Source organism: Rhipicephalus sanguineus, chromosome 11 (genome assembly GCF_013339695.2).
Source record: "Rhipicephalus sanguineus isolate Rsan-2018 chromosome 11, BIME_Rsan_1.4, whole genome shotgun sequence".
Taxonomy (NCBI): domain Eukaryota; kingdom Metazoa; phylum Arthropoda; class Arachnida; order Ixodida; family Ixodidae; genus Rhipicephalus; species Rhipicephalus sanguineus.
The window spans coordinates 85,724,915-85,747,043 of record NC_051186.1 but is presented as its reverse complement, the minus strand read 5'-3'; the positions used below and the strand labels follow the sequence as shown (position 1 = coordinate 85,747,043).

Genomic DNA, 22,129 nt, shown 5'->3' with positions numbered 1-22,129 from the left:
AAAAAGAGAACACTTTCTACGAAAGCTTCGATCAATGTCGTGCTGATGGAATAAAAGGCATCTCTACCAGAACACGTAAAGCCGTTGTGGAGGATTATACATATAAGCAAAATTTAGACCTCGCGGAAACTTAAGGGAACATGCTACCCGGACGGACAGTATTATATTTCTGGCGAATATCTCAACTTCCCCTCGTTACAAACAACTCAGAGTTTTCACTGCTATTTAAATTTGTTTCTACGATTTTGCATATGAAAATTCAAGCAAGAATGTTGAGTAGTTTGAAACATCAAAAAATAAATGGAGTAAATTTGTCACGTTGTTAGAGGAAAACTAAAAAAGTAAAAATTCTCTCTGCTCTCACGTCTTCCTTAAAACACGGAGTTTTTACTAAACAAAAAGATATAAATTTAATAATAGTATTCCTGACATACATTCTTTTATACAGAAATGGAGGGGGGGGGGGGGCGGTCAAGCCGGACTGTAGCTGTTTTTTTTTTGGCCAGTTGTTTTTTAGAAGGCGTACATGTTGTGACGTCATCATATAGGAAGTCATCTCGTCACGTGGAAACAGAATATTGGAACATTTCCGCGCTCGCTTCAGTTCACATTATTTTCAGTTACGCTGCTATAATCCACTCTGTTTAACAGAAAGGGTTTTGTTGACGTGCCTACCACTCAATGGTGCATTCATGTAAAACACTAAATCAGCTTAGACTTATAAATTATTCTTTGGGAACTTTAGAGCCGTGAATTTCGCCATACGAGGTCGCTATTCGAAAGCAGAAGTGAAAGTCGTCTCATTGTTTAACCGTTCTTTTCTAACGTATCATTATTCATTAATCACCATGACAACGGCAACTGAAGCGGACAGGAAGTTCATAGACTGGACACATATCGATTCGCAGGAGAAGCCGCCAGTATGATTTCAAAGCAGAGATCGACTGACGAAATATGAGGCATTCAGTGCCTAGCTGCCCTTCAGCGACTTGGCGGTTAATGCCGTTAACTCATTAATTTTTCTTCCACCGAAAAAATATACAGACACAGTTATATGTATATTTCCTGCCAATTTATGACAGAGGCATCGTGTATTATATATCTGTGCAGTCTGTTAAATGTATAGGCAGTCTCTTCCAAGCAGAACCTTAAGACGTACAAATCCTACCTCCGCCTCAGTCTTTTAAGATAAGCGCGCCCGTTATTATATACGAAATATTTGTACGGCCCTGGCCAAAATGTCAAAGCATTATTTTGTTTTACTGGCTCTAGTGAAAGCTTTTGGTACAGCTAATAGCGCTGCTCTATGTAGTCCCTCGTGGTTTCACGATATTACTTGACAATCAGCGCTTCGCTATCCCTACCACTCCTATCGTCTTTGTTTTCGTTCGTTTGCGCTGTCATAGAAAACCCTAATGTGTAGGCTCAACAGACTTGCTGACTACCACATTCCACATAGCTGGCTGCTTGCTGAGCTTACCTAAATAACTGTGGTACTTACGACCTCCAGAAGCAAATATTTTGTATTTCACTGACAATGTCACAAACGATTATGTTTCAACTGTCACTGCTTTACCATAATGCATCATTTGCAATGTTCTCGCAGATGGAAGCCGCAAAGTCTACCAACCCTCTTGGATACTCGCTTCTACACTTCTCCGTCGACCTGTACAAGCAGCTGACTCGAAAGAGTAACCACTCTGGTGGAAACGCATTCTACTCCCCCTTCAGCATCTCGGCTGCTCTCTCTATGGCTCTAGCAGGGGCACGGAACACCACTGCCAAGCAGCTCGCCGAGGCCCTGCACGTCGACAGCGAGGAGATTCACAACCACTTCTCGGGCTTCATCTCCAAGCTTCCTGGATATGCCCCGGACGTGAAACTGCACGTGGCGAACCGGATGTATTTAGAGAAGACGTTCCCGGTGCTGGACAGCTACCTCTCGATCCTTCGAGACTGCTACGGTAGTACGATCGAGTCCGTCGATTTCCGAAGCAACTCCGACAACGTTCGGAGGCGGGTCAACGCCTGGGTCGAGCAAGCCACGCAATCGAAGATCCGAGACCTCCTTCAGCCAGGAAGCGTAGACAGTTTGACCACCCTTATCCTGGTGAATGCCATCTACTTCAAGGGCCTCTGGAAGTCGCAATTCAAAGCGAACTGCACACGCCCTTCAGATTTCCACCTGAACTCGAACAACAAGACGTTGGTGGACATGATGTACCAGAAATCTGATTTCAACATGGCTCACAACATGGCACTCGAAGCGACGGCTCTGGAAATACCATACCAAGGCGGCAAGATTTCCATGGTCGTTTTGCTACCAGACAAAATCGATGGACTGTCCAATCTCGAGGAAGCTTTGAGCGCCGAAAAAGTGACACAGATTTTGATGGACCTGCAGTATTGCACCGACGTCAAGCTGTACCTTCCCAGATTCAAGTTCGAACAGGCGATACACCTCAGGCAAACGCTCGCTGCGATGGGCATCGAGGAACTCTTCAGCCTTGCCTCTGCTGATTTGACAGGCATCAGTGCCGACGGAAACCTATGGGCTACCGAAGTAGTCCACAAGGCTTTCGTCGAAGTCAACGAGGAAGGCACGGAGGCTGCAGCGGCAACCGCCGTTGTGATGAGTTTCGGATGCAGCGCTAGTAGGGTCATAGAGAAGAAATTCGTCGTAGACCACCCGTTCATGTTTCTCATACGAAGCCGCGATCCGGACATCATCCTCTTCGTGGGATCCGTTCGTCGACTCTAGTTACCCCCGAAGGGGCGCGACAACTTTCATAAGTGCTGCAAAAATCTTGTGACTGAAGATTTGTGACATCGACCACGGAACTGCTACTAAGTCGGGGGCAACAACAGTGGCCGTTCTCCTTTCCTTTATAACTTTTCTTCCATTTCACCAGTGCAGGACACCACACAACTGGGCTCAGCATCAGCTGGTTAACACCCCTGTCTTGTTTTTATCCTTTTCCTCCTCCTTATGCATGCGATGTTTGCGGCACCGAAGAAAACATCGAACACTTGCTCTGCCACCGTCCTCGTTTTCTCTCGGAGAGACAAGTACTTTCCAACGCACTGCGGCGACTGGATGATCGGCCATTTTCCGTGCAGGTGCTACTACAGCACCGTCCACATCTCCAGACGGCCCACAAGGCAGTGAAAGCACTCTTGTGCTTTTTGAGGATGACGGGCTTGTGCGAACGCCTCTGACTTGTGGTACAATCCCGAACGCTACAGTGAATTCTCTGCCTTTCTTTTTCTTCTTCTCTTTCCTCCTATCTGTTTCTCATCTATGCATTGCCCTCCCCTAATTCCCCAGTGTAAGGTAGCCAACTGGACGTTTTTCTGGTTAGCCTTTTCCTCTTCTGTTTCCTCCCTCCTCCTCCTTATGACTTTAAGGTCACACGCTATCGCGACCCCACAGCAGGATTAGCGTTACAAATTAAGAAAAACTTTTCATGCGCTCTAAGTAGAAGGGCTTGGATTGTATGGATGGATTTTAGTATGTTTCATTGCCTTTCGCCTTTTTGTAACTACGGGTTTAAGACCATGACTTTGTCACTGTGTTTCTGACTGTGTTATCATTGCAAGGTGTCATCTGTTGGAACAGTTGTTTTCGCTTCTTTTCTCGCTTCTTGTGCTTCTTTTCGCACACTGATTTCTTCGTTTTTGCACCGGCCAGAGCACACAGGCGGGAAAGCTTAAAGGGTGCCGTGAAGACGAGCTTTACGACGTGCTTTAATGCTATCCTGTTAAGGTTGTGTGAAATGGTGTGAACGTAAGGCATGACAACATACTTTTTAGGGCTCTGTCGTGGTGAAAAGGAAGGTAAAGCACCCTTCTCCTTAAGATGGGAGGATGCCACGGCAACAAGCAAGGTGGAAAGGAAACCCGAAGCTAAAAAGCGTGAAATCTGATGGTCGAAGCTATGGCTGACCTTATGAGTTCATGACTTGGTCAGCGCCGAGTTGAGGCATGAGGAAGCAATGCCCCTTTTCACTAGTTTAGTATGAGATGAATCAAAGGGTAAAATGGCTTTCTTTGACCGCGGTTTACACTCCCAGCAAATATGGACGTCACAATTGAAAAACAGGGCTAAATCTAACAACTGGATTGTGTCGTTGTCAGGAAGTTCCGTCGTGAATAATAATGAGGGCGACCACTGTTTGAAACACTTCAAGACACTGTCAGCGGCTTCTTCATAGCTAAGATTGATGGGGACTGAGATAAAAACAATAAAATCGTCGACATATCTGCATACTTTTAACACACGTGAACGGTTCAGTTCTTGCTGAAGCTTTCGGTCAAAACTGGTAAGATAAATCTCGCATAGAACTGGCGCCACACACGAGCCAATACAAATTTCTTCTGTATATAAGTCTTGGTGTTAAAGCTAACAAAGGTAGAGGCCAAGTAGCATGTCAATAGCTCCATAAAGCTATTAGCAGTAACAAAGCAACCATTCTTAAAGGACACCACACCATACGAGTCAATTGCCTCTCGGACAGTCACAAAGAGTTCTTCATGTGGTACTGAGTAAAATAAGTCTTCAATGTCCACCGACAACGCATAGTTGGCTCCCGGCGCTCCCATTTTCAAGGCTTGCACAAGAGTGTCTGAAGGTCGGAGCACAAACGGATCCGCCGATGTAAGTACCTTCACGTGACGCTGAAGGAGGGCACTCACGTTGCGCTGCCAGCTGTCAGTTGCTGTGATTATGACCCGAAAAGTACAGAGTGCTTTGTGAGTTCTTGCAGTGAAGAATGGCCTCAGCCCCTCACCCTTGCACGTCTTGACCGCCTTGCAGAGTTCGTCGAACTTCATGCCTTGAAGAAGGGCGGTTGCCTTGGCCTTGACCTTCGCAGCAGTAGCGTCCACTTCTTTGAAACTTTTTTCCATGGCTGAAGCAGCTTTTTCTTTGAACAGGCGCTTTGGGAGAACAACAAAGCCGCCTTCCTTGTCACTTTGCATAAGTGCGAGTTCGGACGTTCTGAAGAAAGAAGCTGTTTTGCGTACTGCTACCGCTTTTGCGTACTGTTACTGTTAAGCTGTTACCGCATGTCCCAGCGATTCGGCGATTTTTGTGTGTGTGTGTGTGTGTGTGTGTGTGTGTGTGTGTGTGTGTGTGTGTGTGTGTGTGTGTGTGTGTGTGTGTGTGTGTGTGTGTGTGTGTGTGTGTGTGTGTGTGTGTGTGTGTGTGTGTGTGTGTGTGTGTGTGTGTGTGTGTGAAAGTGGCTGTTTTGAATGCGCCTGCGCATAAGCTTTCTTGGTGAGAAGTTTTTTAGAATAAACTCAGTTGCAAATGAGCGTCCTTTCTGTCGTGTTGTCTTTCTAACCAAATACGCGCTCCCCTATGCAGGATGTTGAACCAATTAGCCCAACAACTGACCCTTTTCATGCGTCTCGCAACGTTGGACAGGCACGTAGACACGGAGGCCTGACCCACGCTATCTGCCTCCTCAGGCCGTGCTGTGTGAATCATGCGTGTTTGTTGCAACGCATAGGTGAAATTATCGAGTCTGTACGTGGGATCGGAACAATACTTTACGATGTCCCCACTGTGACAGATGAGCGGAGGTGCACCGATAAGCTCGAAGCACTACTCCTCTGAATCGTTCCCGTTCCTCCGATAGGTGCCCGCTAGTGATAATAACAGCGGATGCAATAGCTCGGCGCGACTTCGAAAACTCGGCCGCTTCGTCGAGCTTTTCAGTCATCGGCATCGCGTCTAACGTGCACGTTGTGCTTGCGCACTATTTCGCCGAAGCGCAGAAAGCCTTTGCGAGGTCCCTGAGTGTTTCTTTCAAGTAGTCTCTGTCACTCTAAGTTGTATTCTTAACTCCACACCTGTCGGCACTCGGGCAAATACAGGACCAGGTATGTACGATTTACGGCGAGATATCTGGATTAGAGGTGTGCACGGGCTCCGGGTAGCCCGAAAGCCCGAGCCTGACCCGGACCGCGGGCCGGGCTCGGGCGGGCCGACGTATTTTCACCTCGGGCCCGGGCCGGGCTTGGGCTACTTGGAGTTCTATCGGGCCGGGCTCGGGCCCGGCGCAAAGCCCGACTCAAGCCCGAAAAAATTGGGGGACCCTTAAGCTTCGCCTTTAAGAGTTGAACGCGATAGCGAAATCCGGCCCCCAGTGCGCACTTCAACCGCTAAGTGCATACTTATTAATGTGTATTGTTACACACACACACGCACGCACGCGTGCGAATTTTACAGGCTTTCGATCTAAAGCAAGAGTCGCATGGCCTCCAAGATATACGCCGCGCGCCGGCCCTCTCGGATGCCATGAAAAGTCGAGACATATTTCTCACAATGCCTCACAGATGGCAGCACATTATCTAGCGTTTGCTGCGTTGGCTTGATATGTTTTCCGCTAGATGGACATAGTTGTCCATTTTTAGAGCTGTTTGAAAGTTCGTGTGTGTATTTAGCGGCGATGGGTGCACTATCCTGGCGTTTTTCGACGTAGTTTGATGGCCTCGCGAATGCGCCTACAAATCGCCGTATGGGATCGTTTTCGTCGTGACACCTGCCGAACAAAATGCGTTGAGACTCCTTTCACTACATGACATTTATGTAGTGTTTTTTTCCGAAGCAGCTGCAAGTAACATTGTGGCTTTGTGGTAAGACACCTGCTTGCCACGCGAACGGCCCGGGTTCGATCCTCATTTGGACCGAAGATTTTATCGTTTATTTTATTTGCTACTTTCACGATTTTTCGCTCACGGATGATTTTTCGCTCACAACCAACGGTGCCGCCGCCGACACCGGAATTTCTGCGACACGAGCTCTCTAACGCTATCGCGTTAATATAGAGAATGAGCGGGAATTGTTTTCCAGCACGCATACAGCGCCTTTTCCACGACCGCCCTTTACCTCTTTTCCTTTCCATTCGCTACTTTAAACATGAGGGAAGCTCTCCGATTACCTCTCTATGGAATCGCCCTCCTGTCCATCTGAAGTTTTAGTCTTTTGGAAAAACAAGCAGCAGAGATATCCCAAGCTTGCCAGGCTGGCAAAAAAGATATTAGCAATTTCGGCGACGAGTGCAAGCAGCGAACGTAACTTCAGTTCGGCGGGCTACATAATGCAAAAGCGCCGCACTTCGTTGAAGCCGGAATCGTTGGACTGCTTGCTGTTTTTGCACAATTTGTAATCTGTGTAATAGAGACTGTTGATCGTGTGTCGTTTGATTATATTTGATATGCTCAATAAAATGCCAAATTACCGGAAAACGATGTTTTGTTTTCGCAGCGAACCTTCAAAAAGCCGGGCCGGGCCGGGCCGGGCCCGGGATTGTGTTTTCGTACGTCGGGCCGGGCCGGGCGGGCTCGCAGCCCTTTGCCGTTGGGCTCGGGCGGGCCTTCGTCAATGTCAGCGGGCCCGGGCCGGGCTCGGGCTCGGAAATACGGCCCGTGCACAGCTCTAATCTGGATCCTCTTGAGAACTTTATATGTTTATTAATAATTAACGTGTTAATGTCGATCTTTTCAGTGCTTAACAACGACGTGTGCGCTATAATAGCCACGCAGAATTCTGCCAGGGGGACCTAGTGGTTATGGTGCTCGCATAGGCGTGCGCAGGGTTCCCCTTCAAGGGGGCGGGGGGCGAAGGTTCATCGCAGCCCCCCCCCCCCCCCTGTTCGGTCAAAGTACAGGGCAAACTTGGCGTCCCCTCCCTCCTAAAGGGGTATTCAGACGGGGGAGAAATGCTCGGGGGGTAAAGGCGGAGCCTAGTGACGTCAGCTCGCGAGGAGAAGTCTCCACAAATGCCCCCCACTCACACGGACGAGGCAAACGGAGGGGGAGACCAGTGTTACTAGACTACTCTGGTGGCTTGCACCACCCGTTTGACGAGCTGCTGACGACGAGCTGCAGACGACCATCCAGCTGCAGACTGGACACCCACTGCCGCTCTCTGCAGCAGCAAGTGCAACAATGTGGCCAAACAAGAGCCCGAAATTCCGCCACATCCCCCACCGCAGGGGGATCGTTTGTCCTTTCGGGGAAAACGTCCCCGTCTCCTCCGAGGAGGCGCGGGGGAGGTCACGCCCACTCGCTAATCCGTGACGTCGCGGTCACGGGATACGCAATCCCCCCGTCTCCGCCGAGCATTCCTCCCCCGTCTGAATACCCCTTAAGTGACTAGCCCCTCCCCCCCTCCCGTGCGCACGCCTGTGGGTGCGCGACTGCTGACCTGAAGATCCCGGAATCGAATCCCCGCGGCGGCGGCCGCATTTCGATGGAGGCAGAATGCTATAGGCCCGTGCGTTTAGACTTAGGTGCACTATAACGAACCCCAGGTGGTCATAACTTCCGGAGCCCTTCACTACGGCGTTTCTCAGAATCATATCGTGGTTTTGGTATGTAAAACCGCAACAATTATTATTATTGATGTCACGAGAGCAGACATTCATTCACTCATAGCACGATTGAGGTGTTCACCGAGAAGCGAAGCATGGTTGGCAAATGAGAAGGCAATGCGAACGAGGCCTGATAACGCTATCACGTTGCATTCTTAAAGCGCCTTCCAAGTTTCTGATTACAAGAAATTTAGAAAACGAAGGCCGTAAATGAATAAAACATCTTTACAGAAACTACAGTGACGTGTGCATCTGCGTTCTATTCAAGCTACCTGCATAAACAGCAGGTGCTATTCAACCACAGTAGAAAAGTTGTTAAATGAGGATTAGTTAGTAATGCTTCTGCTCAAAGAGTTCCCGTTTATGAGTGCCTAGTGAAAAAATGAATATTTGAAACTGCTAGAGTAGAAGGAGTATTCTGTTAAAGTCTGGGAATGAATGAATGCACAACTTTATTTGTCCCTGGTTAACGGGAAGGGGGCAATGGGACAGAGGGTGGGGGGAGGACCTACTTGACGTAGGCCTCCTCTACCCTCTCAGCCCACGCCAGGATGGCTTCCTGAATATCGGGCTTCTGGGAATGTTTATGGCAGCCCAGTTGAATAGCACACAATGTTTGCGGTACAATTTTAATCATCCTGTTAACGAGGTTTTGAAAAGGCAGTGGATCGTGAAAGATACTGGTTCGTTCCGCACTCAAAGTGCAACTATTTTAGACAATGCATCATTTTCAACCTTCGCAATTCATTGGCATTCGTTCCCCGAAGGAAAGCACTACTACTTTAGAAACAAACTGGCATGAAAACTGCATATATCCGTCCACTTATATAAACTAACGTCGTCTAAGTAGTTCAGCTCTGCAGGAGTCGCTGAAATCTTTTGTCCTTTGATATTTGGTGGTGATTTTCACATTGAGGTCTCTTCGACAAACAAACGTCCAAGATTGTCGTAGTTAATAAGTAACAACGACTTTGTTCACGTAGCCAGGATGACGCATTAGCGTAAGTAATAAAGAGAGTGGCCGCGGAGCATAAGGCCGAAAACTAAGAGGCGTCTGACAGGGTCGGTGCGGCAAGGGAAAGTACATTGACTGCACCTGCAATAACAAGAGTAATCAGTCTCTGATCTTATTCACCAATGTTAAATAGCAGTCTTTCTTTTACCACCGTGCATGACAGCGTGTACTCTCTGGCGTTTAGTTTCAGCAATCTTATTCTAGGTAGCTGATTTCAATCATACTTCGATACAAAGCACAATGTTTCATTATGAGCATGTGTAATAAATAAGCATGGAGGCGTATGTTTCACGGTTATAATCTGGTGCATAATGATGTCTGCTGAAATAGCCTTCATGGCATTGTGCCGCGTATAACACGGCGTTGGTTTGCTCTTTCGTTTTTGCAGATCTCTGAAAAAAAAATGGCCGCCAGTCTTTCGTTCGAAGACTCTCTCCTGCACTTTTCCTTCGACCTGTACAAACAGCTGGCGTCAAAAAGTTCTTCGGGCGAAAACATCTTCTGTTCTCCCTTTAGCATCTCCGCTGCTCTTTCCATGGCTCTGGCAGGAGCACGGAACGACACTGCCAAACAGATCGCCGATGTCCTACATGTGAACAGCGAGGAAGTCCACAAGCATTTTGCCAGCTTCATGTCCAAGCTGTCCGGCTCTGCTCCGGACGTGAAGCTACTCGTGGCCAACCGGATGTACTCGGAACAGACGTTTCCTGTCCTGGACAGCTACCTCGCCCTCCTTCGTTACTCGTACAGTACCACGGTCGAATCCGTCGACTTCAAGACGCAGCATGAGAAAGTTAGGCAGCAGGTCAACGCCTGGATCGAGCAAGCCACTGAATCGAAGATCAAGGACTTGCTCCCTCCTGGAATCGTGGACGACTTGACGACATTGATCCTGGTGAATGCCATCTACTTCAAGGGCCTCTGGAAATTTCCGTTTGAGCCCCAGTGTACGCACCGTTCCGATTTTCACTTGGACACGAACAACAAGAAGGAGGTCGACATGATGTACGCGGAAAACGATTACAAAATGAGCCGCAGCGACGAACTCGGGGTGACTGCTTTGGAGATTATGTACCATGGCGGAAAGGCTTCCATGGTCGTCCTGCTGCCGGACGACGTCGAAGGACTGTCTAAACTCGAAGCGATCTTAAGCTCCGAGAAAATCGCCAAGCTTTTGAAGGACCTGAGGAGGTGCTCGGACGTCAGGTTGTACCTTCCGAAGTTCAGGTTGGAGCAGAGCATAAACCTGAAGCAAACGTTGAGCGCAATGGGAATCGAAGATCTATTCAGTTCTGCTGCTGACCTGTCGGGTCTGAGCGCGATGGCAAATCTCTCGGCTTCCGAAGTGGTGCACAAGGCATTCGTGGAAGTCAGCGAGGAAGGCACGGAGGCAGCAGCAGCAACCGCCCTTGTGGGAGTGGCCATGTGCGCTAGGATGAGCGAGGAATTTGTTGTTGATCGCCCCTTTATGTTCCTTATTCGCAGCCATGAGCCAGAACTCATTCTCTTTATGGGATCCGTCCGCAAACTTTGAACGACTAGCAAAAAACGGCTTAGTAATCGTGAAATCATATACTTTTGAAGGCGTTGCCGTTACGTTATGCCTTCTGGCAATAGGTCTTGCGCATTGCAGAAGCGTAGGTTTCCCATTTTGCCCATGGTGTGAGGGGGCGACATAGCCGGCATCGCGCCGGGCGCGGGGCAAGGTGGGGAGTCTGTGTCATACCGGGCTGACTGCACATACATTCAGATTGAGGTACGCAATATAAATCTGGTATTGTTGCCAGGAAAATTTAGAAGCGTTCTTTTTTTAAAAGCAAGGTTCATTCTAGCACTACTCTACATGTCGGAAATGATACGTAGGTGCTAATTAGGACTGCTTAGGTATGCATCCTTCTGATATTTTTCTGATATTTTTGATGCCTGGTTTCCTTCGTTATTCCTACTGGTGCTCGTGTCATTCATTGTAGACGCTCGCAAAGAACAAAAATACAAATTAATAATAAATATCGTTCAAGTTGTGTGCTAAACGTAGATTACCATTGTGCCACGGCTTTCTAACGCGAGGAAGATGAATGTAAGCATCAATTTGTCATTTCGCGGTCCATAGGCTTCATTGGACAACGAAAGTGATGTAAGCCCGCATTAACTTGTATGACGTCTACAACCTTCGTGAAACAAGTGCTGCACTCAGAATACTAAATCCTGCCCAAAAACTGCTTATTCCTAAATATTCGTAGTGATGTCTGTAATTTCTACAGTAAATTTTGGCTCTGATTTTGCCACGATATTCCAAATTTATTTCCACATGTGTACAAAACGAACAGTTCACTACCGCTTGCGCAACAATCATTTCTATTTAGACAGAGTGACAGAAAAAAGTACACAGACATTGAACTTGTTGTGGAGTCTATGTATAATAACCAAATTACAGTCATGCTTAAGTTTTCATCAGCTCCCGCTTAATTATTCAGCTTGAGAGGGAGAGAGAGACAAAAATGAAAATCGCAGCATGTCCACGAAGTGAATGATGACGAGCGGGCGAAGCTCCGGGGGATCATTGACCGTGAAACCCCCCGTACATTGCCCACTCGATCATGCAAAGACGTGGCAACACGTGTGTACAGTATACACAAAGTTGTTTATTAATCACACTGCGTATATGGTGTTGAGATGTGGGCGGCGTTTTCATTTCATTATGACCGCCTTATGATCGGTGAAATGTAAGGCCAAAGGTTCTTGTATGGGATCCAACGTGAAATTTGATAAGACGAGGTCAATGCAAGTCCCTCTGATCGAGCCTGAAGGAAGTGTGGAGCTGGGCAGCCTTCTTTGTTCCTCTTCCGTTTTCTCTTTCTTTCCTTCTCTCTTTTTGTCTTTTCGTTTTTTTCTCTTTAGTTATCTTTATTCCTACTTTTCTTGCTATTTTATTTATTTATTTCTCTCTATTTCTCGCTTGCTTCCTCTTTTTCAATTTTTATATGTGACTTTGCTTACGCTCGAAGAACAAGAGAAAGAAGACTACAGTTGGCTATTATATATGTGGTTTTGCCTGCGTTAATGTCATCATCATCAAGGCGTTCAAAGAACAAGAGGAAGAAGACTCCTCTTTGGCGTGGGCGCGAGAGCGAGCGCTCCGAGTACTAGCGGCTGGCTACGACGCAACGGCAGACAAGCCTCGACCCCAAGGAGCTTCGCCTCTAAAAATCAGGGAAAGGCACGGTGGTCTGTCTACCAGAATCATTCAGCCAATACAGCTGAAAAACGTATCAAAGCTTTTTGTCTCAAAACACCTAGGTATTTCGAAGCAATCTAGATTTGTCTAATTCTGGCTTGACACAAGCCATAATTCTGGAAGACTAGTTGTATTTTTGCGCTAAAGGCAACAAACAGCATATTTGCGTAACTCGGAATAACTGTCTGATGAGAGGTCTAAAGATAATGTGGGCTCATGCTACGGAAGAAACCATGACGCAAGGCTTCGACTGTGATGCAGTTTTAATGTTTTCACGCATAATTATAGTGTTCAAAGTGACTTTTCGCGTAAGTAAGAGTCTGTGTCCATTCATGGAAGGGACGTAATAAAAAAATAGTGGCAGATCCCGCGCACTGTGGGAATCAGTCAAAAAGTAGCCGCTTGTGTCGCACTTTGAGCCAAGTCTTGCGAAGCGGATCCACGTATTTTTGTAATTTGAGTGGTGAGCTTATCGTGTGCTTACCAGGCACCCTGACTACACGGGCGTCTATAGGGTAGCTCGTTTTCAGACGTAATGGCGGCGCTGACGTTACAGCACAGACGTCACTTTTACCGAAATGAAGTGTAAGCAGCGCTCGTTCGCGTATTCCTGCGAAGGCGAGCAACGCTAGACCATGGCTTGTTTAGTCATAAAAACTTGTAACTTTCGAAAATTTCATGTTGCTTGGGATCGTAGTGCTCGCTCAAAACTGCAACGACTTCTTCATAGGTCAACATATTCGGCTTGCGCGGAGCCACCTTTCCTGCCAGCACTTGGATCGTGTGCGTGCTCATGGCAGCAACAAGCAATGCTCTTTTGATAGCCGAGTCTTCAATGGCATTCGCTTCGAAGTGTGCTTCTACTTCAACAAGGTATGACTTCCATTATCCTTGCCTTCTTCGAAGTCCGGAAGGTAGTGGTGAGCCATATCATCGTCTTGGTTACTCGGTTTTTCGTGGTGTCGGGTTCAGGGCCGTCTTTCAATGCATGGGCGATGCCCATCCTCGTCGCCACTGTATAGCACAGCCATGGCGTGCGCATAGCAGCGCCGGACCAGCAAGGCATCAACGTAGTCAGCAGAACAAAAAGAACGCTTATTGAAAAGTGTAGCCCGTATTTATAGGCGAGTGGCAGTAAGGTAACGAGGAACACGTGCTAGTAGCGATAGTCCGATGGGGTGCAGGCAGGCTACATGAAGTGATAACAGGTGCGCACACACAACGCGTGAAGATGCAATAGATAGATAGATAGATAGATAGATAGATAGATAGATAGATAGATAGATAGATAGATAGATAGATAGATAGATAGATAGATAGATAGATAGATAGATAGATAGATAGATAGATAGATAGATAGATAGATAGATAGATAGATAGATAGATAGATAGATAGATAGATAGATAGATAGATAGATAGATAGATAGATAGATAGATAGATAGATAGATAGATAGATAGATACGCCTTTTTGTTAAATTTCGCGTTGATCGTATATCTCATGGCCACATAAGCGATCATAACCAGTTGCGCACTTTGCCCTATTTGTTCCGCGTGCACAACACGTTCCTAAATGGAAATGAAACACAGATGGCGATGTTGCTAAGCCTGGCATGACTGCTTTTTTGTCGTTTCGGGTACATATCTAACTCTACTGAACTTCTTTCCACTAAGGGTTGGAAATGTGAAGGGGTGTGACGGTGTGTACTGGGCGCTACGCGTGAGGCAAACCGAAATGGAACGCATTTCCAGAGCAGGTTTTCATTTCTACAGCAACAAGTATGTATCCCAAATCGAAATAAATCAGCTTGTTTTCTTTGGAGAAGTAAGCAGCTGCCGCAAAACGACGCTATGATGTCAGTAGCTTGACTATGCCACATTGTTTCGTACACATGATTTAACTATATAGCGGAATGGATTAGACTTCTAGATTCAGTAATTATGTCGCCAAATTTCGTTCACTCTCTGGAAGCACACGCATTCTTTTAGATTTGAGGTTTCTTTCCTGCTGATGTTGTGTTTGATGTTGCTATACAAGAGTGTTTTATTAATTACTGTGCAATTATTGTCGGTTTTGCACGTCCACCGCGGTGGCACAGTGGTTACGGTACTCGGCCGCTGACCCAAAAAGTCGCGGGTTTGATAACGGCCGCGGCGGCCGAATTTTGATGGAGGCGAAATGGTAGACGCCCGCGCACTTTGCGATGTCAGTGCCCGTTAAAGAACACCAGATGGTCAAAATTTCCGTAGCCCTCCCCTACGGCGTGCCCCATAATCATATCGTGGTACTGGCACGTAAAACCCAGCAAGTTATCGTGTTATCGTTGATCTTGTTGTTTTTGTTAGTGTTCAATCCTTATTGTGTTGTATAATGCCGTATTGTTGCCTAATACTTGACTATTGTACCATTGCATGTATCAAGCTATCCTTCTCATTATTAGGTGTACTGCCCCTCCTGCTTGGGCTTGCGGTATCTTCAAGTGAATAAATAAAGTAAAACAGTGTGTATCAAAATAATTTCATCTTTCGGAAACTTTCGTAAGCGAACAGCGACGAACGGGGAATACAGAGTGCGCTAGGGAAATCTGGGGACAGAAATTAAGGGCAGCTCCTGGGTACCTCCGTTCCCTGAGGGGCGTCGCCCCATTTCCGCTGTTTCTCCGCGCGTGTCGCAAGCGGAACGTGACTGCCCAGCCTTCGCGGTCTGTCTAGACTGGCGTCGTATCACTTTTCCGCTCTCAACAATACTTCAACGGTTACAGCAACACTTCAGCAGTGACGTGATCGAGTTGTCTGCGACCACCTGAGAGGTCATCAACCACGCTCCTGCTGTGACAAAGCCGAGCCAGATAAGGGTGTGTGAAAGTCGATGCTGTGTTGTTTCCGATCAATACGTGCCTCCTTGCTGTAAGCTTGCATGGTTGGAGTGCCGCGTTGTCAATAGCCATTAGACCACTTCAAAAACCCTGGCAGCTGAACCGCTCATCGAGCTTTTCAAGTTTGTGGAGACGGAGTACACCTGAACTGACATCGAAGGCAGATCGGTGAGATGTGTACTTGTTTCTATTTCGTGTATGTCTATTTCTGAAAATCTGTTATGGTAATTGCTACTTGTGTCGTTGCTCAGTTGACCATCAAAATTATGGGCCTGCATTCTCAATTGATGCACGAACTTTAATGAGGGTGCTGTAAAATGACAGTTCAGCAAGAACATAGAAGAACATATATGAATCATGTTATCTACGTATTTTTAAAAGCTGGTAGACGGCAGCTTCTGTTTCGTTTCGATCGGTTTCTGGGCATGCCGGTTTTAGCTGTTCTTCTTGAACTGCAAGCTATGATCAGTCCGAGAATACGAACCGCGTTGAATGTATAATTTATTCGGGACGGCCATTGTACAGTACGTCCTTATTTAAGCCGTAAGAAGCTCAAGTACTTCAATAAATAAATCATTGGTGTTTGTTTTCACAGCGTACAAGTATTTAAAATATGCATGATACCTCAAATGTGTTTTGTACGCCTTGTCAAAAAAACAGCTGTCCATTCGAAAGTAGCCATAAAAATTTTTCGCGTATCAGGAAGCGCAGAATTTGGAGGCGTTGTTGTACTGTTGTGATTACACAACCTTGTGTGATGTACTCAAGTTAGTTTCTGAGCAGGCTGCTTGAATGCGCATTCGCAGTCTCAGGGTCATTGCTACAATGTGTTTAAGACAGCAACTGTATGCGTGCGGTTTATATACTCCGGATATGCGGCAGTTCTTGGTCAACAAATGCCTCCTGCAATTAACACTTCGGGATGCGGCGAGACACGTGAAATATACCTTCGCTGTTAATGGTAAGGTGCGGTGTTACGACACCGCATGCCTTTCACGTACGCGTTCTTACAAAAAAAACGGTCCTGCTTTCAGTTCGCTTGCGTGTCTCGACGCATGCAGCTGCATACGTCTTGAAGTAGCATGAAAATGACTCACGCTGCCTTTTGTGCTATCGCCGGCGCTATTGTTTGGCCCACGCTCCGCTGCAGCTGCGCGCCAGTACGCGAAGACCGCCTCTTCAATTCGTGTTCGTGAGACTGTGACCAACGCTACGCTTGATTCAGCCTCCGGTTCTGTCGAGGGTGTCATACAGTCGTCATCGCGATCACGTGCGGGTTTATTACGTGGATGCGGACGCGATTGTGCTTGCGAAGGAGTTGGGCGAAATGTCAAGTAACATAACTACAAGATGGTGGACTAGAAAGACCCGTCAACAAGCCCGCCCATACGTGTGGATTAATCCTTATACCTGTGTAGGTGTCGCAGCTAAAGTGACGCTCCGCATAAGAGCGAAATACTAACGTGGCCGAGAAGGTCGCGGGTTCGAACCCGGCTATTCTTCCGGAGTGGCACGCAAACACGTTTGTCGATGCTTCAGTAGTGACACTGGTGACACCAGTTAGCACTACCACGACGGTCGAATTACGTTGCTCTTCATCTAATGGACACTACTTTTGTAGGTAAGGCGTAGTAGCTCGTTGACTATGACAGCACTTCGGTTTATACAGCAGCAATAGAGAACATGAATACCTACATGGCAGTACTGAATAACCAAAGTAATAAGACACGCCCCTTGTGCGTATGGGAGATATTAATGACTGGCTTGTGATGTCACATGCCACCCGCTCGGGCCTTGCTATGTAGGAAGGTAGCGCCACCTTTCGTCTTTTAACTGCAGATTCATGTGTGTTGCTTGCCAACCTCATAAGGGTGCGCTAAGAGCGTTGAAAATGAAAGCTGTGTTGAGACTTCGCCAGTGGAGTGACATACCCATAGGGCCAATGGGGACGTTTTTCCGCTTCCGGCGACGGTGGCGGTTCCTGGGAGCGGCGGGGATTGACTGGATTTTGGATTTCTGCTGGAGGCGAGCCAATCCGAAAGGAAGAAATCCAATATGGCCGCGCCCGTTCGCGGTCGCTTCCTCGCTCGTGGTGCCGCCGGCCCCGCGGCCGCGACGTCGGTTCGAGCGTTTGCGCACTAATTGCTACTGCACTGTCTTCTCTCTTTATTGCCGATGTACGTACGTAATGTGTATAGTTGTTTTTCTGCGTCGTTGTAGCCTCTGTGGTAGCATGGCGAATGGTGGCGAGCGGCGCCGTCGCAGCTGCATAGCAGCCGCTTTCGGCGCTCGCTCGAGAAGCAAAAAGCGCATATAACTTTCTTCACATGACATTTTATTGAAGGAAACGTAAATTGCGGCACGTTTAGGCAATATTTGGGCTATAATATCGGTAACAATAACAAAAGAAAACGAAAAAGATTCGAAATACTGCTGTGGTAAAACCTGAATACAGGAATGCGTACATCGAGCACGCGTACAATATAAATAGGATACGAAAACGCATAATACAGCATAATACAATCACATAAGCAGGGTAAGCATATAAAGTGCTACATCAGCGTAAATAAGTGTACACATACGAGTTGTACAGATTATGACTAGCAGCATGAAGCGAAACAATCCCGCGCATTGAAATATATCATAACAAAACAAGTTGTTCGAATGGTTGGTGCATACTGTGCAAAAGATAATGACGCAACGCAAGCCGAAGAAAACAAGGGGTATAGGAAAAACACCCTTTCCTGTACTTTTTTTTTTATTGCCCTGCGTTGTGTCACTCCCTTTTGCACATACACACAAACACATACTTTTGCATATATGTACACAGAAAGTGCACCTAACAGTCATAGCCTTTGGCTCATGTAGACGAACCCATGGAGCATAAGTAGATCAATAGTCATAATATGCTGCAGTGCTACAGCATATTATTTTGTAAAAGCAGTGAGACAAATCTACCGTTTGGCTCAGCTATCCCTGATCATGTTTTCCTCCAGGTAAATGTGTTGCAGGCAAGCTCACGTGATGTGAACAAGACACGCGATGCTTTAATTTTCAAGTAATAAAGGGAGAAAAACGCAACGAAGAATGGTCTAGACTCAGTTGCAGAGGTGACCTTTGAAATTTGTGGAAACATTGTGGTTGTGACTGGTGAACAACAGGAATGATCACAGGTCATTAGTCAAGTTGGAAGTGGTGCGAAATACTCAAGGTAACATGAAATATACACGAAGATAAGCATCTTATCAAAGAAATAAGTAGAGTAAAGTGCAAAGTTGAACGCAGCTTCCCTATTATTTTTCTACCAGGTATCATGTTGGATCCATCACAATGTCAGAAGATTTTCTGAGCAGTACTTAAATTGCAGATGGGGAACGCTGCACAGTTTCATCATAATGTGTCATTAACTAGAACTGCATCGCTTGTCATTCGTTGGTTCAGGAAGTGGAATGTCGGAGTTTGCAGAGTTTAGTTAAACAAGAAACACAGTTGCTCTACACAAACAGTACGTTGTGAATAGTTTCAGTGAGTATGGATGCATGCTTCTATTTCAAACTAACATGCATGTCAACCGAGTCGCAGCTTCTGCACAAACCCCTCTGGAATCCTCACAGAGCTGAGCACTTCATCAATGTATCTTTTATGCCTGTGAATAGCTGACACCATCAGTTCTTTGCAGTGGCACAACAGTCATGACCAGAGGTTTGTAATTGAAAAGTGACAGAGCCCCTGGGTGCTGAAAATCTTTTGGACTTGGCGAGCACCTGAATTCATGCATGCTTCAACCTTCGTGGCCCGTCACAGTGGTCTAGTGGTTACGGTGCTCAACTGCTGGCCCGAACGTAGTGGGATTGAATCCCGGCTGCATATCAATGGATGCAATACGCTTGAGGCCCATCTGCCTAGATTTAGGTGCACGTTAAAAAAACGCCAGGTGCTCAAAATATCTGAAGTGCTCCACTACTGCATGCCTCATATTCGTATCATAGTTTTTGGACATAAAACCTCCACATTTTTTATTAATCAACCTATTTTTGCAACGTTCATTGTGAATTAATCACACTGTTACTGTTTGTAAAGACTGCTTCAGTGTAAAACGAGTCGTCAGTATTATATAAATTTTGGCATTTTTTGGGAGGCTGGATGTTTGATTGCCTTCCAAACCATGTCAAGCAAACAGAAAGAAAGCAGAACGAGCAGCGTTTTCCAGTGCATTTTGGGAAGTGTTGGCATTTCCCAATACTAAAGCAATCCAGAACCTCTGGTTGTAATACTCATGCTGATAGGGGCACACAAGGCTTCAAAAAAAAAGTTAGTCGGTTAAACTTGTATAATACAAAAGTAACGCAGCAGGAGCAAAAGTAGTCAATGCATTACATACAACCACAGCAGAATTATAAATACACATATATAAATATATACCTACATAAAATATACATATATACATAAAAATACGTACATATACACATAAAAAAAGAAATAGTGCAACACATCTAAAAAATGGATAGGAAATGGGTGCAGAAGGCTGCACTGGAAATCCAATTTACATAATCATGTTCTAGAAAGGCACAGGATAAATTTAGCCTGCTACTTTACGTTATTGCTGGCAGAAGCACTGTGCCTTGACTTTGTTTCTCGTGTGTTTTTGTTTACAAATGTAATGTGCCAATGTAGCCTTGTGCGGCAGAATATTAAGAAATTTCTCAGTGCAGCCAACTGAACAGAAAATAGCTTGCCGGATTGGCATCCTTTCCACCAGATTTTTGCACACATTGGAAAAATGTGCACAATAGTTGATTTCATGTCTGAAGGCCGAATCTAATTCCTTTATGTAATTCAGACATGATTCAGAGGTTACTGCAATGGAACCGAGGAGTTTCTCGGGTACACCACTTTCCTTGAGTAGTGCAAAGAATTGGTGTCGTCCATGGAGAGAGCCTCCATCCACTTCAAGGAGTGTTCTCTCACATATGCACTCACTAGTCCTCAGTTCAAGAAAGCTGTTCACAAGAGTACCAGCGACATGGTACACAACATTTTCATACACCATGTCGGTCGCATCTTGTGAAGATGCCTGCACATCAGATGAATCAGAGGCCTGCTGCGTGCTGTGGCTTGTGGTTGGTGTGCTGCTATAGTTGACAACAATGCAGATGCACTCTCCAAGTTGTTGAGGAAAGCAATTGTTGTCACCTCACAGTTTCCTTGAGAAAGCTTGAAGAGCTTGCCAATCCAAATATGTTTTAGAGCCGCCACGAATTGGTACACATTTGGTGTCTCATTGCAGCCATGTTTTTGACAAATGATTCCAAAAAAGTTTTCTAGGGGATCTTGCTGCAATCAACGTGTGAAAAGATGAGTGAAATCAAAGTCCTCTTTTAAACCAGTCCACAGCAACAACAAGGCTTTGATTCTAATCTGCCAACCTTTAACAGTGCGCGGCTGCTTGTCCCGAGGACTACCAAAGTGCCATTGGGCAATCCAACTGATGCATGACTCAAGGGAAGCACGGTGTTCCGACCCATCAATCATTGCATACCGCAACTTATCATCCTGATTTTTTGGGGTCGAACTGTTCTGGCTGTCAAAAATCTTATCCATTCTTTCTGTGAACAGAGCTGTAAATTTAGCATCAAGAGGAAGCTCTTGAATGGCAATGAGAGTGGGGAGTGCCACAGAGACAGATTCACTGAATACTTGTGTGGCATACTTCACTCTTATGTCAGCCACGGCCGCTGGATGAAAAAGCGCACTTTTTATCCAGCGGCCGTGTGTCAGCAAAGGGCATCTTGTAGATATGTTGCTCTTTGAGCTTCCTTAGCAATCTTTCTTTTTTAGATGTTCAGTTGGTGTGTTAGAGGCGTGACTTGCGAGTATTTTTGTAAAAGGTTTCAATGTACGCCCAGTCAACAACCTCGGAGCCAATCGTGAGCTTGTGTTTTCTCAAATTATTCCGCGTGCATTTTATCAGGTGTGGGATGTCAAACATGAAGTATAGTTTGCAGTTGTTGACAGTAAAACATGGTTCATGAAGAGAATGGATCAGCATTCTTGACAGGCTGACATTGTTTGACCCTTGATCATAGATGACCACTTTTACCAAAAGACCTTTTTTTTTTCAAGCTGCATAATTACATCTAATAGCAGCTTGTGCATTGCAAGAGCTGACGTTGCATTGCGGGACACTGCAAAGGCTACTGGCTGCATCCAAATTCTCGATATGCCAGACACAGCCATTAGAATGGCTGCATTTGCCACACGAGAAGTCCTTGTGTTTCCATCATATGTGTAGCCAATCACTATATCTTTTGATTGATCGTACATCAAATGTCTTTTCAAGGCTATTTAATCGAATAAAAGACAGCATGCTTTGTCTTGCAGAGGCCAAGCTTTAATGATTGATTCTATTGCATCCATGGCACCTGGAATGATACCAGGTGTCATTGGGATGTCTGCCAGCCAGCACCTGGGTGTCCGCACATGTGGCAAGTGAAGCATTTCTCTGAGGAAGCGTGAATTGAGAGTGAATTGTTTCATCCATTTGGACCAATGTTTTTTTTTTTTGGGGGGGGGGGGAATGTACCAAGCCTGATTCGTGCTTTAAGCAGTTCAAAAAAGGTCCT

At 46.2% G+C, this 22,129-nt stretch overlaps 5 protein-coding genes across 7 annotated transcripts in view; 4 read left to right on the top strand and 1 right to left on the bottom strand.

The window, feature by feature from the left end:
* Positions 1 to 5,316, top strand: part of LOC119373532 (leukocyte elastase inhibitor A) — a 7,516-nt gene extending 2,200 nt beyond the window's left edge. The window contains exon 2 of the mRNA XM_037643582.2: positions 1,607 to 5,316. Within this exon, the coding sequence (XP_037499510.1) occupies positions 1,607 to 2,761 (1,155 nt within the window). The 3' untranslated portion in view covers positions 2,762 to 5,316. The remainder of the gene's footprint in view (positions 1 to 1,606) is intronic.
* The window catches only part of LOC119373536 (serpin B4), a 25,038-nt gene extending 7,912 nt beyond the window's left edge, over positions 1 to 17,126 (bottom strand). The window contains exon 1 of the mRNA XM_037643589.2: positions 16,604 to 17,126. The gene's annotated coding sequence lies outside the window, so the exon portion shown is untranslated. The remainder of the gene's footprint in view (positions 1 to 16,603) is intronic.
* On the top strand, positions 9,762 to 11,342 carry LOC125756206 (leukocyte elastase inhibitor-like). The gene has a single exon (XM_049410743.1). It carries the CDS (start codon positions 9,800 to 9,802, stop codon positions 10,928 to 10,930), a length of 1,131 nt encoding a protein of 376 aa, XP_049266700.1. The 5' UTR covers positions 9,762 to 9,799; the 3' UTR covers positions 10,931 to 11,342.
* Positions 15,288 to 22,129, top strand: part of LOC119373534 (serpin B4) — a 23,466-nt gene continuing 16,624 nt past the window's right edge. The window contains exon 1 of the mRNA XM_049410742.1: positions 15,288 to 15,485. The gene's annotated coding sequence lies outside the window, so the exon portion shown is untranslated. The remainder of the gene's footprint in view (positions 15,486 to 22,129) is intronic.
* LOC119373535 (leukocyte elastase inhibitor A) overlaps positions 15,483 to 22,129 on the top strand; it is a 14,559-nt gene continuing 7,912 nt past the window's right edge. The window contains exon 1 of one of the 3 annotated variants that reach the window (XM_049410739.1): positions 15,483 to 15,674. Coding sequence is in view for 2 of the 3 variants with exons in the window: in XM_049410738.1 (XP_049266695.1) it covers positions 15,680 to 15,693 (14 nt within the window). In the remaining variant the exon portion in view is untranslated. Of the gene's footprint in view, positions 15,694 to 22,129 lie in introns of all 3 variants that reach the window. The other 2 variants (XM_049410740.1, XM_049410738.1) reach the window with 2 other exon arrangements.

Excerpts from the sequence above, each read along its gene's own strand:
- LOC125756206 (XM_049410743.1), top strand. The coding sequence starts at position 9,800 with ATGGCCGCCAGTCTTTCGTTCGAAGACTCTCTCCTGCACTTTTCCTTC.